The 24,980-nt window shown below is 44.3% G+C and overlaps 1 protein-coding gene across 4 annotated transcripts in view; it reads left to right on the top strand.

The window, feature by feature from the left end:
- LOC119166687 (beta-hexosaminidase subunit alpha) overlaps window positions 1-24,980 on the top strand; it is a 592,332-nt gene that overhangs the window by 223,815 nt on the left and 343,537 nt on the right. For all 4 annotated transcript variants that reach the window (XM_075882395.1, XM_075882396.1, XM_037418007.2 and 1 more), the window contains one exon: window positions 7,550-7,660. In XM_075882395.1, coding sequence (XP_075738510.1) covers window positions 7,550-7,660 — 111 coding nt within the window. The remainder of the gene's footprint in view (window positions 1-7,549; window positions 7,661-24,980) is intronic.

Below are 24,980 nucleotides of genomic sequence, written 5' to 3'. Positions count from 1 at the left end.
GTATGAATACAAGCTACGCTCATAGTGCACTCGCGATCATTTTGCTAGCTTCAAATATATCAAGTCTGGTGGCACCTGACGTCAATAATTGACAAAACGTATATGACAGGTGCAATTATGATAACCATGATACGCGTGTCATGTAAGAACATGACAACATAGCACGCTCAATATGCGCTTGTGGCCATTAGGCTACCTTCACATATACTAAGTTAGGTATTACGTAACGCTAATGGACGACAAAGGTAGATGACACGTTCAAACATGATAATCTTGATATGCCCGTCATATAAAACGTGACTACATGCTAGGCTCTTAGCTTGCTCGCGGTGGTTTTTCTAGCTCGACATATACCATATTTGGTTTTACGTGATGTGAATGCATGTCCTGTGAAGTACGACTACACGTTACGCTCATAGCACGCTCGCGGCCGTTTCGCTAGCTCTTTATGTACCAAATCTGGTATTGCGTGAGGTGAATTGACAATGAAGCTAGATGACACATCCAAAGGTGATAATTATGTCATGGAAGTCATGGACGGCATTATTTACAAATCTTTCGTAATGTTCTGCTGATGTTAAAGTGATAAATCAACCTTTATCATTCGTGCTTGGCATATAATCGATTCCCACTGCTAAATCTTCCATTTTTTAGCATTATTATAGTAATTTCTTGCTTGAATTTACTGCTTATTGTAGTTTCCTGCTTTAATATTTTACCTCATTTTACTCTTCAAGAATGTGCACTATGCCTTTTTTAATAAGAAGGCAATGCCACACTCTGTTCTCACGTATCTATTTATCGGCTCATCGCGCGGGTAGCCTTGCACAGTGCTGCAATGTATAGGAGCATTTTAGGTTATATTGGGAGCTTCGGGTAGGTTGGAGCACACAAACGCAAAGAACCGAGTTTATTCTTGAAAAAAAAAGCCGCTTCCAGCTATAACGCTAGATTGTTCGTTGCCGCATGTAATAAAACCGACGCACCATGCCACTGATCAGCGTATCGACGGCAGACGCTGTGCTCACCGATATCAGTGGTGCAGTGTCAGGTCTACTTTCGAGTTTACATTTCCCAGCTGGAATTCGGGTTCAATTTCAGAAACATCATGCGTGCCTTATTAACGTCACAACCATGGGGCAATATAGATGAACCGGAAAAATGAAATAAATTTTGTTGTTTATACGTGCCTAGCTTTGGTTCCATCGTTCTTCTTATCCTTCTAACGTTGTTTTCTACTTCAAATTTGGACGCTTGGCATGATTCTCTCTTACCCACGCAATTGTAACAGCATAGAAAAAGCTCCTTAAAATACGTGGTATTCTTATTAACGTGGTATTCTTATTACATGGTATTCCTAAAATACGTGGTATTCTGCAATTCCGATAGAGGCGGAAATGTTGTAGGCACGTGTGCTCATATTTGGGTGCACGTTAAAGAACCCCAGGTGGTCGAAATTTCCGGAGCCCTCCACTACGGCGTCTCTCATTATCATGTGGTGGTTTTCGGACGTTAAACCTCACATATCAATCAACAACGATTCCTGGCAAATGAGCTCTTTATCGCTATCGCTTTAAAATATCACGTAATATGCAACTTAAGAATGAACCTTAATAGCGCAACCCGAGCTTCGGTAGCCATAAAGAGGGTGCCGAGCTTCCGGAGCCTCACAGCCTATCTCTCAACAGTCAGATGCCAAGTGCACGATGCCAAGCACACACGAAACGTGCTGGCGCGTTTCAACGCGTATTGTAACGGCTTAAATCACTGGCACAACCAAATTGCACCTTGTTTTTTTTTTTGTTGCAATCGGTAGATTGTGACCTGCTTATCACTGCTTGAAACCTCATTTGCGCGAGTGTACAATCAGTAGCTCTTAAGAGATGTTTTTGAAGCGCGCAGTCGGAGTTTCATTTCAAACATGCCCGAGCTGAGTAGGAGCACTTCGGTGGCTACGTAAACACAGCAGGCCACGCAATCACGCAAAATGGTCAGTGGTGTTTCGCACAAGAATGGGCAAAAACCAGAACCGCACTGACCAGCTAACGCAATCTCGTGACGTCAGTTTGTTTACTGTGACACCGCGTCAATATCTGCTCCGAATCTCGCTCTGTCGCAGGACATGCACTTTAAAATTGATCCTAAGCATGTTATAGGCTATTTGCCCCTAATATTTTGTAAATGTGGTTTATTTTCCCACATAAATTTGTCTCACTCAATATTTCGCTTTCGATGTTTGGGGCCAAGACTCGCTTACCTTGTTCTGACGTTGTCAGTACACGGGTCTCTCACATTTTGAGTAATAAAAATGTGACCGCTACAGTCGGAGCCTATGTGGTTACGGAATTAAGACGCATTGCCTAATAAACGTAGTGTTGAGTATATAATGTCGTACCATGGCGTCATTCGACAAAAATCATTAATATACATCTTTTAAAAAGGCGTCCGACAGCATCCATGATGACATACTGCCTAAAAAACAGTCCAGTATGACATATGTGGTATGCTGTTAAACCTGGTTGACAGTTACTTAAAATGTTGCTTTCAGGTAGTCACGGTAAATAACTTCACTTCTTCCAAACTATTGATAACTGAAGGTGTCCCGCAGGGGTCAACTCAAGGCTTCCTTTTGTTCTTACTTTATGTAAACGATCTAGTAAATATCGGTGACTCCCCAGAAATAGTCAAGTTTGCGGACGTTACAAACGTAGTCTTTGAATGTAAAGAGCTAAAGCTCTCGAGGCAAAAGTCTTGTGATGGTCGTTTTTCTAAAAGGTGGTCTGAAACGAAAACATTTTCCAATGCTATATGGCACACTTCATTTACAATATCATACATCTCTCTGCATTTGGGTATACACTGGGATAATCAGTGCCATTGTTACTCCTTTGACTTCAATAAAAAGTACAAACAACTATCCGTTAATCAGTTGTCGAGGTATGACACTGTGTCATACAATAAATAAAAGAGTACTAGTGCACGCATGACAGCTTTCTGAAACACTGGCTTATGTATGTTCATGCTCATGCTCTACCAAACAAGTTAAACTGGTGATTTTGAGAAAGTATGGCAAAAAACAAATAAACCGAGGGCTGCGAGACAGAAAAAGATCAAAATTGAAAATCTATTTTTCAATCTTTGATTAGTGGTTGCATAATTTGATAATGAACATCAAGTACAGAAGTCAGAAGTCAGGTGCAGAAGTCAGCTGGAGAGCCCCGCTGTGGTGGTCTAGTAACTAAGGTAGTCGGCTGCTGCTCCGGTCGTGGGTTACAATCCGAGCTGTGGTGGTTGCATTTCCTATGAACGCGGAAATGTTGTAGGTCCGTGTGCTCAGATTTGGGTGCACGTTAAAGAACCCCAGGTGGTTGAAAATTCCGCAGCTCTCCAATACGGCGTCTCTAATATTCATATGGTGGTTGTTGGACCGTAAACCCCACATATCAATCAATAAATCAATCAATTAATCAAGCGAAGTTAGCAGGAGAGCGTATGTCAGCGACATTTGCTCACTCTTTTGAATATTAAGTACAGTTCTCATATTCCAGCATGAATTTGTAACAGTGAACCATGACCAAGACAACTAGTGTACTGCTCTCGAGAAAATGTACCAGCTCAAAAATCCTCATTTTCTAAAGAGCAACTGCTAGCAGTAAGAATAGATAATTTGAGGTTCGTTCTGCACCATTTTTTGACCTCAACTGCATGCCGACGTTCACGAAAGAGATGTGCAGAGGCATTATTTATTTGGAGGGAGACCGACCTGTCCATCGCTAATTTTTGTACGTCATACTTGACCTTGGTGCATGTTTTGGCATTCTCTTGAACAACGATGTGATGCTGAATAAGGATAAGAGTAGCCACTCCCCTTAAATAAAGTCAGTTAGAGACAGAAATGAGTAAAAAGCACTCAGTAATGCGAAATATTGTGCATAAATTCTCATTGCAGAAATAACTAATCGTTGAAATGCTAAAACGTGCTGTTTTCCCAGCATACAAGTCGCGGCAGTTCGCGCGTACGAAATGCAAATGTTAGAGTAGGTACGCTAAAATATCCATGCAACGTTTACGTGCGAAAGCGAATTGTCTTCAAACAGCTGAGAATAGGCTACTGTCACGGACACTTGTGTACTTTCCGACACAAATCGGTCCAATTTCTCACAGCACACGCACATGCGGAGAACATACGCAGGTTTCGACAGCCGAACACAGCCTCGTCCGCGAATTTCGGTGAGCGTAACACCCGCAGTTGATGGGGAAGCACTAAAACGACGCACAAACACACGGTAATCGGTCTTGCAGAACGGCGCTGCATAATTCGAAGTCGGAGCCGAAAGCGCTCACCGTAGTTGTCTCGAATTCATGAAGCCCTACAAACTATTCGCTGATCAAATGCATGCACATGGCACAAAAACAGTTCAAGGTTCCGCAGGCGGTTTGCAAAAACCCACTTGGTAGATATATGCTCCGGCAAAAAGACTCGCCGCCACGCGGTGGCGTTGGTGCAGTGGGTAAGCCATCTACTTCACGTGCATGCGATCCTGAGTTCAATTACAGGGATGTGCTTTGCATGTTATTCTCGCTAATATGGGTAATTGTGATTCTAGGAGAACTATAATTACCTGTAGTCATAATTTCCGCCGCAGTCTCGGCGAGAAAGCGCTCTGAAAAGCGTAAAATAGTACGTTTTTCCCGCCACCGCATCAAGGCCGGGCCGCCTACTAAATGTCACGCCTAATCGCAGGCCGTGCCTTGCCAGGAAAAGTTTAGCCTAAAATCCCGGCTATTCTTTGTCCTGGCTAATTCGAAGGCCACCTCAAATCGGGCCGGTTTCTCTGCAACACGGCTATTTAGTCGCCTAGACGCGGCGATAGTTTGACTCGATTTCCTGCCTGCGGGCGTGCAGTCTAGCCAGGATTTGATTTGGACTGTATGAAGGGGAGTGTATCAATACAGTCGAAACGCGAAAAGTTCTGTTTTTTTTTTTTGAAGAGCACCTATCCAGGAATGCACATATCAACAGCGTAGAAGTGGAATTGGAAAAATATGTGGGATGTTTGTACAGAGCTGCTGCTTTCATCCCTGTGAGGCAGATGAAATCAATGTATTATGCTCTGTTGTCCTTGAATTTATGCTACAGAAGTTCAGTATGGAGGACGACAACACAAGGCAACTATAAAAAATTTGAAATACTGAAAAAAACGTTTACTACGCTGTTTTGGGCAATAGAGCGGCTACCCACAGGATTTAAGAACAGAACCATTATTTATAAAGCATAACCCTATCGCAAAATCTACCATGGTGGGCACTGAAAACATGGCAGGCGTTGTGGAAATAATAGTGCATAAAGTGGAAACGATGGTGGGAAGTAGCGGGTCGATAGTGGGAAATCATGGGGGGCTCTGCTCATTATTGCGATAATGCTGGAAAAAGTATTTAGTAGATGTTAGGTGGTGCTTATTATGGTCGGCCACATGGTTTACCAAGCTGAAAAGCTCTTCCCACTATTGCGATAATGCTGAAAAGCACTAAGCAGATGATGAGTGATGGTTATTATGGCGGGCCACTGGGTGCACCAATATGAGAAGCTCGGCCCACCATTGCGATGATGCTGGGAAGCAGTAAGCAGATAAATGGTGGGCTTATAACCTCGGGCAATATATACATAGTGTGCCAAGCTGCGATCTGCACACTACATGTTCTACCAATATGATTTCCACCAAAGTTTAGGCCTACCAACCGAACCCGTACATTTGTGTTATCTGCGCTTCTGGGTTTAAAAATACACAATTGCGACGAGTAAAAATGATAATATTTCACATCCATGGCATCAATTAACCTAAATAAAAATTTTTATTGTGTCAGGTGTCCGCGCAAGAACAAACAAACATCGATGCGACGCGATTCCAGCATTTCCAGAGAGCGTACGTCTCCTCTTACCGACAGCCGGCACTTTTCTGGCTCTTATGCGAGAACACAGACTTGACAATTCGTACGCTTGCTGAATCACTATGAAAGCATGATGTTTCCGGTGCACTGCATTCGTGTTGGCCAAGCCGGTATGTCGTTGTTGCTAGCTACAGCAGTACACTGGCATGACTGCGCTCGACGTTGGACGAAAATCATCCCAATACTTAATCAATTAGGTGGGCGTATCGATGGAATAAGCCTAGAAGCGTGATAAAGCCTGGGCAGATGTCGCCCATGAGAACGAGCGAGGAACGGTTAATAAACTTGTCAGACACCGCTGGTAAACTGCACCTGCTCCCCAGACCACTTGGTTTTCTTTTTCTTGCGAATGTGAGTGTTAGCAAAAACATAGCGCCCGTGCCATTATCACTGTGGCAATTGTTACAAAAACAGTTCATTGTGTTTATTAAATGTGAAAATTATAGTAGCAGGCGCATGTCTCGTCTATGTCGAGTACGCGAGAAACAAAACTGAAGTCTAACCATCAGTTCATATGTGAACTAGCGACGGCTGAACTAGCTATTTAACACTCCAGTTTAGTCACGTTGGTATGGCGCAGTGGTTAGTGTCTTCGATTGAGAATCCGCAGGTTGCACGTTTGAATCTCCGTTGTAGCCTGTTTTTCAACATCACTTTTCATTCATTTTTGTGGCAGCTTGTCACGGTGATGCTGACGCAATTTCACGCTAAAGCGTTGCCGGCACTGCAGCATCTGCTATATCTCACCTACACCATGCAGAACGTTTTCCAGCATTCATCCACTACATTATTCTACTATTATTGTGGGCGGTAGTTTCCACCATGCCCACCATTTGTTTTATTTATAGGAAACGTGTTAAGGGCTGATCAAATCTTCTATCTCAAGTTACTTTAATTAGTACATCGTGAAAAATTATATATCATAAAGAACAAAAATAAACAGCGTATTGCTTTAGAGCACAAAAGCGACACATGCCCACAACACGAAAAAATTATGATAAGAAAACTATAAAATTTCAAACCATGTTTTTCTTAACCGGATGGAAGGAGATTTGGACTTCAATGTGATTTCTAACCTTTTCAGAAAACAGCTGAGACGAATTTGAATAATTAACGCACTCACTTTGAGGATGCTGAATTAAAATACATGCTACTATTTGGTGTATAAGTACGCAATTGGGGCTTCTGCGAAATGACATGTCATACAATGTTTAGATTAACTTGTTTTCAATTTTTTTCTGTGAATTTTTTTATTTACTTTGGACACAATTATGGTAGCTTCAGAAATGTACCAGCAAGTAAATATGCTACCGTTAAAATTATTTTTTTTTACTACTGTACAAAAGACTCTTTTCGTTCAGTCATTTGGTATTGTGAACTGAGTTTTTGTTGGTCTTTTTCCAATCCACGCTGTAACAAAATAAAATTGTATGCAATGAACATGTTCTGCATATTTGCTATTTATTATTTTGTAAAGCTGGTACAGAGAACTTTCGTCAGGTGTTGCTATATCTTCAGCCTCCGAATCTTCCTTGTTGTAATTCAAGAAAAATAGAAAATCTGAATGTGAATCTTTTCGTGTTGTACATCTGCTACGCAGTTCGCCGTAAACGAGACTACGATCCACGATGCCCCAAGATTTAAGCACCGTGGTCTCCTCATCGACACCTCCAGGCACTTTATTCCGCTCAAGAAGGTTGTTGAAACACTGGTGAGTGTTTAATAAATAAAAAATTGATAATTTGTTTCATTGTTTCAAGGTGGATTACCAAGAAATATGTGTAGCACAAGGAACAGAAATGACACAGAATTTGTATCAAACGTGCTCAAGAACAGAATGTATTTTTTTTGTTTTGCGCATGCTCATCTAAAGTTCCTATTGGGTCGTCATGCGTCTTTGTTAAGCGGCAGACGTTTGAGCATTGAGGTATTGAACATTTGAGCCATTGAGCAGCCATTCAAGAAGCGCACGTATTCTTACATAGTAATCCATACTTGGACATTTCAGTCGTGCTGTGCTGGGTAGCGGGTGGGCCCGATTTCAATACGACATGCATATGTTCTTAGTGTCCACGTGGATCCTATATTTTAAGAGGATCAGTGGTAAATAGGGGGGTTTCCGCGACATATATGGCTAACACGTTTTCAGCCCGATGGCAACTTTTTCATTTAGTGTACGTGCGCTTTGTTCAGGAAATAATCAATTTTGGAGGCATATACATGAGCTGGCACAGTCCTCATATAAGAAGAGTCGTTGGCTTACCACGTATTCCAAGGCCGTGAACTGTTCAGGGACCCAGAACGATTGTCGTCATGTGAAATCATCAACTAGGACAACTCCACTTCTCGTAGACAAGTGGTGATAGGGGAGTTTGCCCGATTGCTGCGTGGCATGCCTGCTGGTATTGTGGCACGTACTTGATATGTTTTCTTTTCTGTTGAGTACTTGACTGGTTACTATATAACTATCACCGCAGTTACTATATGCTAATAGTTATTCTTACTCTTAGTCACTGTCTGAGCAACCAATTTGCCTAGCTAGCAGCTGCCGATTGAGCTAAATCTGAGTGAATACGATCATATTTCTTAGTTTCAGACGTGAAGCAGTTTATGATCAGGGCTTTTCACTTGTACGTTCTCGTAGCTACGCTGCTGTTCAGAGCACCCACTGGATGGCTCTGCGGTAGAGTTCTCGCGCCACTCCGGTGCGTGCTGCTGGTATGAGCGGAGACCACTAACAGCGCTGTTTTGTTCTGTATAATAAAAGCCCTTGCTCGTAAGAGCTTCTATGGTTTTACTTGCCCGATCGTGCTTCTGTGTCATGACAAATTTCTCAAGGCGTGCTACCTACGGCGACAAAAGGCCCATTAAGACGCTTGAGTGCGCTTATACTGCGCCTTCCGAGTTATTTAGAGTCCTGCGTTGAAAATGGCTAGCAAATTAGACTGTATGGGAGCGGTGACCGCCAGCGTGCCGATTGTATGTAGAAGAGGGGAACGATGATCGTGAGCGTGCTCGTGGCAAGCAGCAGCCGCTGGCAGCGGACAGTTGCCGTCGAGGTTCCAATCAGCAAACATGGTGCTCTGTCGGTCTCCGCCCCTTCGTTGAGGGGTTCTCAGCTTAGCCAGAGCCCCGAAATCCCACAAATGTTAAACGCCTGTGACAAGCTGCTTGCTCGATAGGCTATTAAAGTGGTCTCGTAGTCGTAACGCATAAAGCGTAACCGAAGTCGCAGAAGTCTGGGTGTTAGGCTGTAGACCTCGTTATGAAAAAGAATGGGCATTGAAAGCTTTTGACCATTTTCTAAATCGAAGTGAAGCCCGATGGTGTACTGTCCTAATTCATCACATGCCCAAGTTATCCTAAGAGCTTTCTCCCCGCAGTTGACAGTAGGCTCTTTCAGCTGAGGCCAACGCTTTTCAAGTATACGCGACTGACCGCTGATTGCCGCGTGAGCCTCCTCGGGACAGAACTGCTTCAAGATTGTAGCTTCCAGCGTCTGATGAGACACTGAGTTGTTGATTGTGCTCATAGAGCTATACTCGGCGACAACTTTTCTTGGCATTGGATTGAAGCCTACCGAGCCAAATCGCGGGCCGCCAATCAATGTAGTTCCACAACAGTGCTCCTATTTTCACTATGAAATATAGAAATTACCCCTTTATTTTCTACGTGGAGCTATTTGAGACTAGACACAACTCCCACCTTTAGGATAGTCGTATTTACTTTACCTTATTCGTTGTGACTGCGTTTTGGAACGCACGAGAAAGCCCCGCCTTTTTACGTAAACCTCAAAAGCTAAGCGGCGTCTGCGTATACATGAAACGCAGATGATACGCCGCAGTAACTTTCCAAAGCGTTACAAGACGCGTGCGAAAACGGACTACTTCGCGTAGTGAAACATGTGCAAACGCTCCGCCTCCGTAGCTTTCATTCGAGTGCCAAGAAAAGTTGCCGCCGATTATAGAACTGGTTGTGAAGTGGTGAATAATAAGCCTATATAATATTCAGTGAACGGAGGGTCCGGATCTCGGGACACCTAAATGGCCACCTGGAGCTGTTGCTCCCGCGCTGCCACAATGGCTCGCTAAACGACCAAAGCTGATGCGTCAGTTCTGAATTGAGCAGCGTGGTGGACCACCGCACATTTCCCAAAACACGTGTTAAAGGCATGCTTTAGCTGACTTGCATAGCTTACACGTATCGCTCATATCTAAGTGCAAATCTTTAATTGCATGGTAGACGCATGGGTCTGTAATCACCTCCAAGCCAGGGTGTCGAAAACAAATGTTTTTCACTTATTTAGCTACGTTCTCACGGAAAAACTTCCGCCTGGTTTCTGCTCTTGAATGAAGGAAATTAGCCCTGCCGCGGTGGTCTAGTGGCTAAGGTACTCGGCTGCTGACCCGCAAGTCACGGGTTCGAATCCCGGCTGTGGCGGCTGCATTTCAGATGGAGGCGGAATTGTTGTAGGCCCCTGTGCTCAGATTTGGGTGCACGTTAAAGAACCCCAGGTGGTCGAAATTTCCGGAGCCCTCCACTACGGCTCTCTCATATGTGGTTTGGGACGTTAAACCCACATATCAACCAAATCAATTAGTAAAGTAACGGTCTATAAAGTTAATTATTGGTATGCCAATTTGAGAGTTCAAAAAACGAAAAAAACTGCTAGAATTTAGTACAATTATACTTGTTCTCTTTCAGAAAATAGGACAGGGGTATATCACGTTCTCCCCACATTCGTAAGAGGAGCACAACTAACAGTAACAAGAATTACCTAGAAATCAGCGCAATTTAGTGCCACATAAGGTGTACTAGTCGTTTTCAAAGGGGTATCACAACCATGACGTTTTAGGGGCTATTTGGTTCAATTCATGCAGAAAAAAATGCGCTAAAATAGAAAAAAACACTAGAAAGGGCCACGAACAGATAAAGCGCGATTGCCTCAATCTGTGCATGTTGCTTTGTACATTGATCGTACCGTGCATGTTTGATTTGAGCGCAGACGGTCGTGTTCGCAACTTTATCATTAAAACCAACTGTTTTGCTGTTTTACTGGTGACTGCGTGTGACGTCGTCCTGTATGAAAAACGAAGTGTTCCACCTATTGTTGCAAGGACCTTGAACAATAGCTTCATTCATGCTCTAGCAGCTGCTTCAGAAATGACTGCTTGAAGTCTGCAATACTCGTTCTGCTGCACCGTTCGATTGTTCATGATAAGTCGGAGTCAAGTATGCTTGACGCCATTCATTCGCCTGCAGGAAATATTCAAACTATTTTGCCTAGAACTGTGACCTGTTGTGCGTAGCTAACTCATGAGGCAACGCGTATTTGCCAAAACAGTTACCATACTGTTTCAAATCTAGTTTGAGCACTATTTGAATATAATATTTGTACATCTACCCAACTGAAGGGTGAGACAATGGTTACCAGAAACGTCTTGTTTTCGTTTTCCGCATTCTCTAGATGCACTCGCTCCTGTCAGTTAGTTCACCAGTTCGACGGGGCAAGTGGTGCTGGCGAGCCTGTTTGCCTCACACTCTCACAGATGTGACACTGTTTCACAATTTCTAGAGGCAGCTATCAAATATTCCCGGCCATCATACCAATGATCTAGCCAGAGCTTTCTTTTTACTTATGCTTAAGTGTCATTGATATAGCAGCTATAGTGCTTTCTTCTAATAACCTGGGGGTATAATCACGTGATTCTTTCAAATTAAGCAGCCCTAATCTGCAGAAGCTTCAAAGCATCTCACAAAAAATGTTCATACTGCACATCAAGAGATTGCAGCCAGCCATGTGATGGCATTTCACGGGCAGCATTAAAGACAGTGTCTGGAAATGTTTCACGTGCGGGGTCCTTTGTTTTTGAAGAAAAGCTGACACGAACTTCGGAAAAATTTGGATTGCTGTTCGAAATGACGGTATGGATCTCTAGAAATTGAAAGCGAGTCTTGTCGTGATCGGAAATGCATCGATTATCTTTCTAGAGCCGCTGCCTTTAAGGCACTTTTTTGGTTTAGATATTGAATGTGGCTTCTCCGTGACGGGTCAGAGCATTGTAACGTCATGGAAAGACAGCAACTGGCGATGTACTAGTGACAAATTTACCATGTTTTTTTTGTCGCACATATACAACAAAAAGAGTTCTCGTCCAGTCACCCTGATAGTGATTTCTGCGATTTTGGCTGCCGTCTTTATGCAGCGCTCGCAAATTCACGAACTGTATTCACTCGTCAGGATAAACTCCATTGGAATGGGGCTAGCTTATGGTGCGCTCACTCAGCGAAGAAACATTTAAAAGTAAAAAAAACATATTTTATACGTGTTTTCTGACTCTGGTGTGTGACGAGTGTTGACACTACATACGAAGAAAATTACAAATGTACCTTTCACAGTGTCTCAAAGCATGCCAGTACTCCTATAAATGCAACTTTCTGACCGGTCAGAAATAATAAATCTTATCTACATCATCAGTGTTTTCAGACAACCGTAGACTCGATAAGCCTTCAGCATAGCTAATATTTGCCCCTGATTATTTTAAAATGCGAAAGCGGTCGTTTGACAGAAAAATGACGAAACGAAGTATTCGCACAGCTGCTGCAGCACTGCTTTAATGTCTAGCTTCAAACATTTCTGTGAGCGGCTGGTCATCAGTGAAAACAACGACGCGACTCAGACACAAATAAAATTTACTTAAGCCGGAAGTGATAACGAGTGCATATTTTTCAATGTGAGCATAGTTTCCGCGAGTGGCATTGATATCGAGGTGAATGCGCCTGGAAGTTCAACGTCAATCACTACGTGTGATAGAATGGCTTCCAGCCTGTAAGGATAAGAATCACACGTGATAAAATTTTTTTCGCGTTATACAGCTACAAGAAAGTTTTTTAGTTAGCAGTGGCTTACACTGCATGAACACTGATTGCACTGACGCGACCACTGCCAAATTTGTGCCTTCACGCTGAAGTTGGTGATACGTGTGTGGTCGTCCAGCAATCGAGCAAACAATTTGCATGGATGTTAAGTGGGCCAAAAATGCCGTCAACTGGGTCACACTGTTAGAATTCGGTGCTTTGAACATTGCTTTTACTTTGTTCACTGTTGGATGCAGACCGTGTCGGTCTATCCCGTGCCCCACATACTGTGCGATTTTACAAAAAAAAAACACATTTTGCCACATTTACTAGGATTCCGAGCTTGCAAAGACCATTTAGAGCTTTCTTCATTCAACAGTAGCTTTCTGTTAGGTTTTTCCAAGCCTTCAACACCTTTTAAAAGGTGGTGCCAGGTATGCCTTGTGTAACAGACCGGACTATCTACTATCAGCATTCGTCCTAGGCGATATCGTCTTCTCCTCCGCTCCACCGTTTCGTGCGCTTTACGTTCCTTCCTTTTCTTTCTTTCCCCCTTCCCCGCTGTGAGCGCGGCTACTTAAGCCCAGCAAATAAACGGCCAGGGGTCTTTCGTTATGGCGAGGCCCAGCCACGTGTTCATCGTCGTCTTGTCTCTGAGCTGAACGATACATGGTGTCAGAAGTGGGATACTGAGGTTCGAAATTGACCTCGTCAAGCCCCCGGAACCGCTGCAACTATCCGACAACATCAGGAAAAACTGGCTGATATTCAAGCAGAAGCTGCAGCTGTTCATCACCGCTACGGAACCGGAGAAGCCCCGCCCATCGGCCGTAAAAGCAGCGATTCTTCTGAGCACCGCGGGGGACGAGGCGCTCGAGGTCTACAACAACTTCTCGTTTGCGGCAGGTGAAAGCAAAGAAGATTATGACACGTTAGATCGGAAATTTGAAGAATATTGTGTCGACCAGGGTAATGAAGTCTACGAAAGGCACATTTTTTGACTGCGAAAGCAGGAAGAGGCCGAGCCCTTTGAGCGGTTCCTACGGGACTTGAAAAAGCAAGCAAAACTGTGCAACTTCGGTACGCTTGAAGAGTCCATGATCAGTGATCAAGTGGTGTTTGGGACAAATAATGCGAAACTTCGAGAAAAGTTGCTGAGCGACAAAGACTTAAACTTGCAGAAAGCAGAAGAAATTTGCAAAGCTGCTGAGATTGCTGCCATTCAGAGCGCAGCATGGTCAAATGAAAGCCTGCACGTTGACGTTACACGCCGCACACACCGCACGAAGTTTGCGAATGGAACTCGGTGTCGAAATTGTAACAAGATACATGCCCCCGAGCGGTGCCCGGCGTATGGAAAAATTTGTTATGTATGCGAGAAACGAAATCACTTCGCCGCATGCTGCAACAATGCGCGCAGGATAAGCGAGGTTCACAAAGCCGAAGAAAGCGATGAAAATTTTGACATCTTGGGCATCAGCATTGGCGGCGTCACCGGAGATATAGGAGCGGATTGGATGGTTCGCGGAAAAATAGCCGATCAGGAAATACAATTCAAGGTAGATACCGGGTCTCAGGCAAATTTGCTGCCCCTAACCCTGTTTAACCGAATCGCCCACGCAAGCACTCCGCGAAAGAGCGCCGCTGTCCTCTCCGCCTACAATGGCAGTACAATCAAACGCATTGGCGTGGCGACCGAAGATCTCGAGATAAACGAAGCACAGCATTAAGTCTCGTTCTTTATCGTAAAAAAGGGGCGCCAAGCCATTCTTGGCTTAAAGACATGCCAGCAGTTTGGTCTGGTACCGGTGACGGTGGACGCCGTGAAGGTAGGCGATGGGCAAACGAAATTCCAGATTGCATTTCCTGACCTCTTCAGCGGCACCGGCTGCGTCAGGTGACCCTACAAAATGGTGCTACGAGAGGATGCCGTTCCAGTCGTGCAGCCTGCCCGCAGAGTACCCATAGCGTTGAAAGGACGCCTGCGACAAGAACTGCAACGAATGGAAAAGGCCTCAATCATCGTCAAGGTGGATGAACCAACTGAATGGGTGAGCCCCTGGTAGTTGTGCACAAGAAGGATGGTACCCTTCGCATTTGCATTGACCCTAGAGCAGTGAACAGGAGCATTAAGCGGGAGCACTATCCTATCCCTTCAAGAGAGGACATAGAGAGCGAGCTGGCAGGAGCACAATATTTCTTCCGGCTCGACGCTAAAGCCGGCTTTCATCAGATTCCTTTAGATGAGGTCACTTCACGAATATGCACTTTTGCGACACCATTTGGGCGGTACCGTTTTTTGCGTCTGCCTTTCGGAATTTCCTCAGCCAGCGAGGTGTTCCAGAAAACTCTAACAGAGATGTTCGAAGGGCTGCCGGGAGTGCGCGTCTAAGTAAACGACGTTTTAATATGGGGCGACTCAAAGGAAGAACACGACGAACGCGTCATCGCAGTACTAAGGCGGGCGAAAAGAGGAAGGGCTGACATTTAATCCAGCTAAATGCGTGTTCGGCACCACGCAGGTTGCATCCCTTGGCGACGTTATCAGAAGAGACGGAATTCGTCCGGACCCCGATCTAATCGAAAGCGTCCGTGCCATACCAGCCCCAAAAGATAAACAGGGTGTGCGCAGATTACTCGGGGTTGTGAACTACTTTCGGAAGTACCTGCCAGATTTGAGTGATAAAATGGCGTTGCTGCGTAGCCTGGTGAAAGAAGCATCGGTGTTTGAGTGGACAACAGCCCATGAGCGCGAATGGGACCAGATCTGCGCAGCGCTTGCTAAGCCTCCATTGCTGGCTCTTTTTGATGAAAAAAGAACAACTAAGATAACTGCGGACGCCTCAGGAACAGGTATTGGCGCTGCCTTATTGCAAAGACACGGGGATGACTGGCGCCCAGTGACCTACGTCTCAAGAGCGCTGACGCCGAGTGAAAAGCGATACGCCCAGAAAGAAAAGGAAGGAATGTAAAGCGCACGAAACGGTGGAGCGGAGGAGAAGACGATATCGCCTAGGGCGAATGCTGATAGCAGATAGTCCGGTCTGTTACATCTTCTCTTCACACATTTTCAAAACACTGATTTCTTTTGCACTCATTTACTTAATGGAAGGATGGCCCGTAGTGAAGGCGCTTCGGTTCGCTGCGCTGGCGTCCTGACCTGCGCAGGCCAGCCAGTGGGCTTCCTGGAGTGTCTGGAGAAATGGTGGCGCTATTGGTACCACGGCGGCGGAACTCAGAGGTACCACGGCGGCGGAAGTAATCGACAAGACATCTGCTATCTTCTCGCGATACGGCATTCCCAACCAAGTTTGCACCGACAACGGGCCTCAATTTGCATCGCGAGAGTTCGCGTCCTACGTGCGCCGATATGACTTCGAGCATATCACCTCAAGTCCAGAGTTCGCACGATCAAATGGCTTAGCTGAAAAGGGGGTACAGATCGTGAAGCGTATTCTAAAGAAAACCCACGAGTCCCGGGGTGATGTATGGCTTGGTCTGTTGGCTTATCGATCTTCTCCCCTTGACAGCGGTCACTCACCCGGAGAACTACTGCAAGGTCGTCGCCTGCACGCCACTCTTCCAGAATACAACGTCGACGGAGGCATACCCGTATGGAAACAGCGACAGTCTTCCCGAGGCAGGCCGCTACCACCCTTGGAAGCCGGAAATGTGGCCCGGATCAAACATGGAAGCTGGTCACGCCGAGCGAAAGTGGTACGAGAGACTGCACCACGATCATACGTGGTAAGAACGGAAGACCACGGGCTCCTGAGACAGAACCGACAACACTTGCTGCGAACGGACGAAAACTTCAACGACAAGGTCAGCCCCGAGGGTAATCCGAACCCCGACGCGAGGCCCCCGACGAAGTTCAGTGATGGACACCGCGGCAACATAGCGCCAGACAACCCACTGGGGTGTCACCAGGTGCAACCAGCTCAGCCAGAAGAAGGTTATACCGCCACCATTTCTCCAGACACTCCAGGAAGCCCACTGGCTGGCCTGCGCAGGTCAGGACGCCAGCGCAGCGAACCGAAGCGCCTTCACCACGGGCCATCCTTCCATCAAGTAAATGAGTGCAAAAGAAATCAGTGTTTTGAAAATGTGTGAAGAGAAGATGTAACAGACCGGACTATCTGCTATCAGCATTCGCCCTAGGCGATATCGTCTTCTCCTCCGCTCCACCGTTTCGTGCGCTTTACGTTCCTTCCTTTTCTTTCTTTCCCCCTTCCCCGCTGTGAGCGCGGCTACTTAAGCCCAGCAAATAAACGGCCAGGGGTCTTTCGTTATGGCGAGGCCCAGCCACGTGTTCATCGTCGTCTTGTCTCTGAGCTAAACGATACACCTTGCACAACCCTATTTATGACTTTCTTAAACATTACTGGACCACTAGCAACGCCTCACGGCAGCCGCTGGTATCTAAGCGGCCTTATTTGTATGTGTTAACAGTTAAACGTTTTTAGGCGTGCTCATTAAGCTCTAGCTGTATTTAGTTTTAGGCTAACTATTACATAAGTGAGTGGGGTTTCCCACCAGATACGCGAAAATTGGGGAACCCTTAAGTTCTGCCTTCAAAAGTGGAGCACGATGGTGCTATCCTGTCCCTCGTGCGCACTTTGACCACCGAGTACCGACTTTCAAGTGTTAAGATTTCTTAGTGAACTGCGGCGACAATAAGCTTATCTATCTATCTATCTATCCATCTATCTATCTATGACATTTAGCTCTCCTGGCCGTTTCATTATTGGTATCAATGCTAAAATTGGTACGGTATAACATGACTGTGTGACGAACATAAACGACTAATCATAACACGAAAATCATGATATGTATGCCATGAATGCCATGATTTATTTTTATGTGTCTGCTTTTCTTGCAGTGGTTTAGTTCACATGACATATTGCAAAACTGGTATGGTATGACATTACTGCATGATAGACACATGTAACAGATTCTAACGTGAAAATCATGGCATGCACGTAATGTAAGTCATGACTATACACCACTCTCATGGTACGCTTGCGGTCGTTTCCCTTGCTTCACATACACCAAATTGGGTATTACGAAACGTGATTATATGACGAAAGTATGTAAATAATGCAAACATGATAATCATGTTATGTGTATCATACACGAACATGACAACGCACTACGCTCATGAATCGCTCGCAGCCGTTTAGCTAGCTCCACATATACAAAATTTGTTATCACGTGACGTGAATAGATGACGAAAGTAAATGACAAGTCCAAAAAAGGTAATCAAGATATGCCTGTCTTGTAAAAGATGACTACATGCTACGCTGATAGCGCGTTGGTGGCCTTTTCGCTAGCTCCTTATGTACCAAATTGGGTGTTGTGTGACCTGGATAGACGAGGAAGGTAAATGACGCCGCCAAACAAGATATTCATGAGACGAAAGTCATGCATAGCATAATTCAGGTTAGCCTCGTAACGTTGTGTTGATTTTAAGGTGACATATTACCTTCCTCATTTAAGCTTCGTGTATATTCGATTCCCACGGCACGTGGGATCAGCCAATTTTTCTTGGCCATTTTTGCCATAATAACGAAGTGTGTTGCAGAGAAGCTGTGGCACACGCGATAAATTTAAATTATAAATTTAGCTAGCCTGCTCTAGTTGCACCAATGGACACACTCTGCTGAACTCGCCGCCCCGTCTTGCTCCGAATAAATACATATATATATATATATATATATATTGAATTGAAGTTTATTTGTCCTGAAATTCTTACAGAATCGGGAGCAGAGGCTAAAGGCTATATAGCCTGACATGGAGCCTCTGCTTCTAAATATAGTTTCGCACGCAGGCCACTCAATCTGTTGCATATGTTTTTAGAAATAAATATATAACACAACAAATAACACACAGAACTAAATAAATAACACACCAAATAAACCATAATACAACAAAATGTAGCATAGTCTTGTTACACAATTTCAGGCAAAACTTTAGAAAAATCACTTCATCACAAAAGCGTCATCGCAAAAAAACATCAATACAGAATGTAAAATAAAGCATAAGAAAAAAAACTACAACACATAACTGAAATTGATAGATAGGATGTAACAAATCAAGTACTGAAACTGTAATAAGCATACTCAATATCATGGTTCATTAGGATTGACTTGATAATGGTGTTCGAAGGTACGAAATTGAAATCTATGAGACCATGTAAACGATTTAACATTGTGGATATTTGATACTGAACGTGTTGCTTGCCATAACTTGTCCTTGTTGCTGGGATTTTCTGGCGCTGCTGACGCATTGTATAATGAGTCTTGTCAGGCGGGTTCTGAAGAACCTGTGGCTTGTTTTGTTTAATCCACTGCAGAAGTTTGAAATGATACAGTTTTGTTACCGTTAGTAATGCGTATTTTTCAAAGAGTGGTTTGGTTTTCAAGTTCCTGATAATAAAATGGTATTGCTGGAATGCTCGCAAAACTCTTTTTTGCAGAACTAGTAATTTTTGATAGTTTGTTTGTTTAGTAGTACCCCATACCCAGATACCATGTGCCATTTCAGAGTAGAAAAGGGGATATTATGTTTTTCATTGTAACCATTTGGTAAGACTGGGCTGAGCTTATATGAACATCTAACGGTTTTAGTGAGTTCTACCGTTAATTTTTCTTTATGTGCGTTCCATGTCAAGCCTTCAGAAAACCATACACCTAGGAACTTCTGGATGGTGACTTGCTCTATATCTTTGCTCTCAATTGAAACAGTTGAACTATAGTCACGCGGCTTATTAGGTGGAACAAAGACAATGTATTTGGTTTTACTAACATTTAGTTGCAGTTTATTCAAACTAAGATACGCGGGCAACTTTCTTAGGTAGTTATTAACCTGGTGTTCAAGCTCTAAAATGGATGTGCCGCTAAACAACATGTTGGTGTCATCTGCATACATTATTAACTTGGGAGAACAAGGGATATCACACAGGTCTTTATATAAATTATCAACAATAAAGGACCAAGAATTGACCCTTGTGGTACTACTCTTGTTATGTTTAAGTAAGTGGATGCACTTTTGTTTATGCAAACATAATGATGGCGGTTTGTTGGATAGTTTTTCATTAACTCAAGAAGCACACCACGTACACCATACTTGCTAAGTTTAGCCGTTAGTACTTCATAACATACCGAATCAAACGCCTTTGTGAAGTCTTTGAACAAACCTAGTGAGTACAGTCTATGTTCGATGTTTGTGATCAGTTCATGTTTAATATTAAGCAAAGCTGCTTCACAAGATTTCTTTTTTTAAACCACACTAAGCCTCACTGATCACATTATACTTGTCAAAACATTTGTACGAGCGTACGTTTATTGCAATCTCAAATACCTTAGATAAAACAGAAAGAACGGATAATGGCCTGTAGTTTGTAAATAGCTGTTTATCACCACCCTTAAAGACTGGGCATACTCTCGCTATTTTAGGCTGTCTGGGAAAACTTCAGTTTCAAACATTCTATCTATTATATAAACAATCACTGGAGCTATAAGATCAGCTACGTATTTAAGCGGAGTTGCCTTGATCTCATTAATCCAGCGGCTACGTTATTTTTAACTGGTTTAATAATTGTATTACTTCCTCTGTTGTTACTAGGGATAGTGACAGGGAGTGTATAAGCCCACACTCTTTTTTTGTAACACAGGGAGATATATTGCTAACGTTTTTGTATTCTGCACTGGTGACAAAGTAATCATTCATCATATTCGCTGCGTCACTATCAGATAAGGTACCTGCATTAGTATGAAAACATAACGGTGGTGACTCTTTTTTCACTGACATTAAATTTATGACCTCGTCCCACACCTTCCCAGAGTCATTTTTTATTTTCGTAAATACCTTTTCCTAATATGTTTCCCTCGCACGCTTTAAGTAGGTGTTCAACCTAGTTCGGTATTTTTTAAACTCCTACAACGCCTCCAGGTTCCGTGACTGAACAAATGTGTGGTACATTTTTTTTTGTTTTAATCATTTTCAATAGCTTTTCATCAATCCACGGCTTCCTTGAAAGTTTGGGTTTTCATTTTTGCAAGGTCATTGAAAATGCTTGATCATAACATAGCCTACGTTTTCACAAGGTCATTGAAAATGCTTGATGATAACATAGTCTACGTTCTTCAAAAAATACCTCGTATGCTGCATTTCAGTTTCTTTTGTCAAACACGCATGTCCAATCGACTGATTGAGTATGTGAGCGAAACACTTCCAAGCCTGCAGCACTAATGGTGCGAGATAAGGTTTCCACTGTGGTTTCGCGTTTAACTTGCAATGGCTTGGACGACCTCTTGGCCAAATATTCCGCAGACTACACACCAAAACTGACAGCAATATATATATATATATATATATATATATATATTTATATTGAGTGTGTCAGTATAGTTTCAGTGGAAACGAAACACACGTGTTTCTCCTTTCCTTTTTCTAACTTACCACAAAGGGGACTGAATCAAGCACTCTCCCCGCCGGAGTTCCTCGTCTTGCTACAGGTAATTGCCTGCTATCCAAGCTCACCTACGATGTCCCTCCATGACCTTCAAAGGCGCGTCGCGGAAGCCGCCCTATCCTCCCCTTTCTTTCTCCTACTACCCCCTGTTTCTTTTTTTTTCCTTTTTTCTTTCTTCTTTTTGGTTCTTTTTGGTTTGCTCCAGCGAATGAGACGAAGAAGAGACTGTTCAGCACAGCCTATGTCACCACTGTAAAACACCACGGATTTGTCGCCCTCTCCCGTTTCCTTCTTTCACCACCATGTCGATGCGGCATGTTCGCATAGCGTCGCACTTGTTCGAAAACCGTGACAAAGACCGGTCCACTGATCTAAACCGTTGGTAATAAAATAAAAACAACCGTTTAGACAAATATATATATATATATATGTATATATATATATCCCGCTTCATCTGGTGGTATACATGTATATATATATATATATATATATATATATATATATATATATATATATATATACCACCAGATCAAGCGGACGAGAAAACGAAAAAAAGATGCTTTATTGCCAACCTTACGGCCGGGAACCGGCCTATGTCAGGGCGTATATTTGTATGTATGCTCTGTGCGCATGTATGTCCTGACGAAGACCGATCCCCGGCCGTAATGCTGGCAATAAAGCATCGTTTTTTCGTTTACCCGACCGATTCCAGGAAAACCATCGAGAAATAACAATATATATATTTATCTATATATAGTGTGATGACCGAAGGCGAAGAGGAGAACTGGAATGTGGGGTATGGACTTGGGACTGGCACAGAACAGAATAGAACAGCTTCCCCGAGGAACGGGTGCTGCGTCTTTCTCACTCCTTACAATGGCGCAGTCGCAAACCGTACAGTCATCAGAATTCATTAACCTGCCTACATCCGTGGCACTTTCCAGTCAACAAGTACTCCCGGAGTTGATTGATATGTGGGGTTTAACGTCCGAAAACCACTATATGATTATGAGAGACGCCGTAGTGGAGGGCTCCAGAAATTTAGACCACCTGGGGTTCTTTAACGTGCACCCAAATCTGAGCACACGGGCCTACAACATTTCCGCCTCCATCGGAAATGCTACTCCCGGAGTTCCATGACGGCGTTCAAGCCTCTACAGTGGCTGCACGGCAGTACGGCGACGCCGACCTTGCCATGCTGGCACAACAGCTCAACAAAACGGCCCGATGCTCTACGTCCACATTGAGTGTGCTGCACTCAGCTTACTTCCTGAGACTGATAATCCGGAGTTTTATGGGTTTGGCGACGACACAATTACCTGGACTGGCACCGTCAACTTTGTCGCGCGAAGGTATTCTGGGCCAGAACTCACCAAATAATTTGTCGCAGAAGATCGTCTCTGAGGAGCTGCCCAAGCCTGGCAGCGTTTTCAGACACGCAAGTACATGTGGTGGTCGGTGCACTTGACATGCAGCTCCAAACAGACGCCGGGAGTAAATTCCTGACTGCTGTTCTAGTCTTCGAGCAGTTCCTTACATACTTGGTTCTGGGAGCCGACTATCTCCTTTCTGTTGACGTACAGCTAGTCACCAAGCATGGCGAAGTCTTTCTGCGTCCATTGGTCTCGGGCTCGACTGAAGTTAGTAGAGGTGAGGCTGACGGGCCTACAACACATTCCTCAGTGCTCGAACGGCAGAGAGCGATTTTCGCGGAAAGCACGTCGCAGCTACCAGGTACTAGCTTACTTGAACATCGCGTACCCATAGATGGTCACGCACCCATCTCTACACCACTGCGAAGTTTCGCCGAACGCGAACGGGCCGTACTTGCCGATCAAGTGCAGGAATTGCTGGCCGCTGACGTAATAAGACCATCGTCTAGCCCTTGAGCAGCACCTGTCGTCTTTGTCAGGAAGAAGAATGGGGGCCTCAGGTTTTGTGTCGATATTAGAGAATTGAATAAGCACACAATTACTAACTCATACCCGCTTCCTCGCATCGATGACGCCATAGACACCGTATGACACTCTAACTTTTTTTCGTCACTTGATCTCCGTGTGGGATATTGGCAAATTAGTGTTGTCGAAGAATAAAAGTGCAAAAATGCGTTCCGGACGCCTTCGGGTCTCTATGGGTTTAACCGCACGCCCTTCGGGCTGCGAACAGCACCGAGTACATTTCAGCAACCATAAATGTGGTACTTGGTCCACTGAATTATCACGCTTGTGTCGTGTGTCTTGACAAATTGCTCATGGGAGCAGCGGAAAGGGACGTCTGCAAAATTAGGAAGTCGTTCTCCAACGACTGATTGACGGCGCATTACGGCTTAAACGAGAAAAATGGCAAATTTTATCGCCCATGATCTCCTACCTGGAACACATTATTTCTGCAGATGGCGTTCAACCTTTGCCTGAACGAGTAGCCGCAGTAGCTAATTTTCCTGCTCCAATGTGTCTCAAACAGCTGCAGGCATTTCTAGGCCTCGCGTCATACCTGCACTAATTTGTTCCTAATTTTGCATCAACGGCAGTCCTATTCACAAATATGCTTAAGAAACCGTCGACTTTTGCGTGGGGTCCTTCACAGGATGCTGCCTTTCATATACTCAAGCAATGGCTCACCTAGTGTCCTGTTTTGAGTAATTTTCACAATAAATGGGACAATGAAGTGCACATGGACGCAAGCCAGGTTGGTCTAGGAGAGGTCCTCGTTCAGCGTGACCCAGATGGAGCTGAGCATGTAGTAGATTACGCTAGCCTCAAGCTATCCGAAGCGGACTGCCAATACCATTCAAACAAGTTAGAATGTTTAGCTTTGGTCTGCAGCGTGGACGAGAAGTTCCAGCACTACTTGTTTGGTCGAAAATTCGCGGCAGTGACGTACAATGCTGCAATTGCGTGGATGTTTGCCAAGCAACACCTGACACACAAGTTTGCTCACTGAATCATCTGGCTACAAGACTACACCTACGACCTGAGGCATCGCGCTGGAACACTAAACCAGATTGCCAATAGACTGTCGCTAAACCGGTTCAAGAAAACCTCTCTACAAGATAACGAAGGCTGGATTTGGTTCTCGCAACAGCGTATCTCAAACTTTCAACAGTACGATACAGATTTGGCAGCAATAATAACGCTTCTGGAAGGCACGCACAGTAATTCAGTTAGTCCTTCGTGGAATACCATTGCATAGACACATTTCACCACTAACCAAGAAGAACATACCCTCTTAGTCATTCCATCGACTATGCATTCTGAAACCCTGCACGCCATCCATGATGCCCCGGAAGATGAAGACGTGGGTTGCCGATCTACTTTTCGGAAGGCCCAAGAATGGTTCTGGTGGCCGAGAATAAAGAATACCGTTCGATCGTATGTCGCAAGCTGCGAGGTATGCCAAAAGCATCAGCGTCTCTCTGGATGCCAACCTGGAATGCCTTGTTATTCACATATGCGGCTGCTTGTAGCTTCAATTCGTTTCTTGTTCCTACAATAAGGAATAAGTCGAGCCTGTAGAGTCTGGTTGTATCTCTCTGTCAAGCCATTCGCTTGGATGGTACGCTGAAGTGAAATGTTGTGCGACACCAGCGTTTCAGAGGTAAGTCCGGAGTTCTTAACTACGGTAAGTAGTCGCTCTGTCAGAGATGATCTTTCTAGGTAGGCCGTGTTTCTATTCGAAGTGGTCCTGCAGGAATTTG

The sequence above is a fragment of the Rhipicephalus microplus genome, unplaced genomic scaffold (genome assembly GCF_043290135.1).
Source record: "Rhipicephalus microplus isolate Deutch F79 unplaced genomic scaffold, USDA_Rmic scaffold_12, whole genome shotgun sequence".
NCBI classification, from domain to species: Eukaryota; Metazoa; Arthropoda; class Arachnida; order Ixodida; family Ixodidae; genus Rhipicephalus; species Rhipicephalus microplus.
Note: the sequence above shows the minus strand (reverse complement) of the source record. Positions and strands in the feature narration are given on the sequence as shown.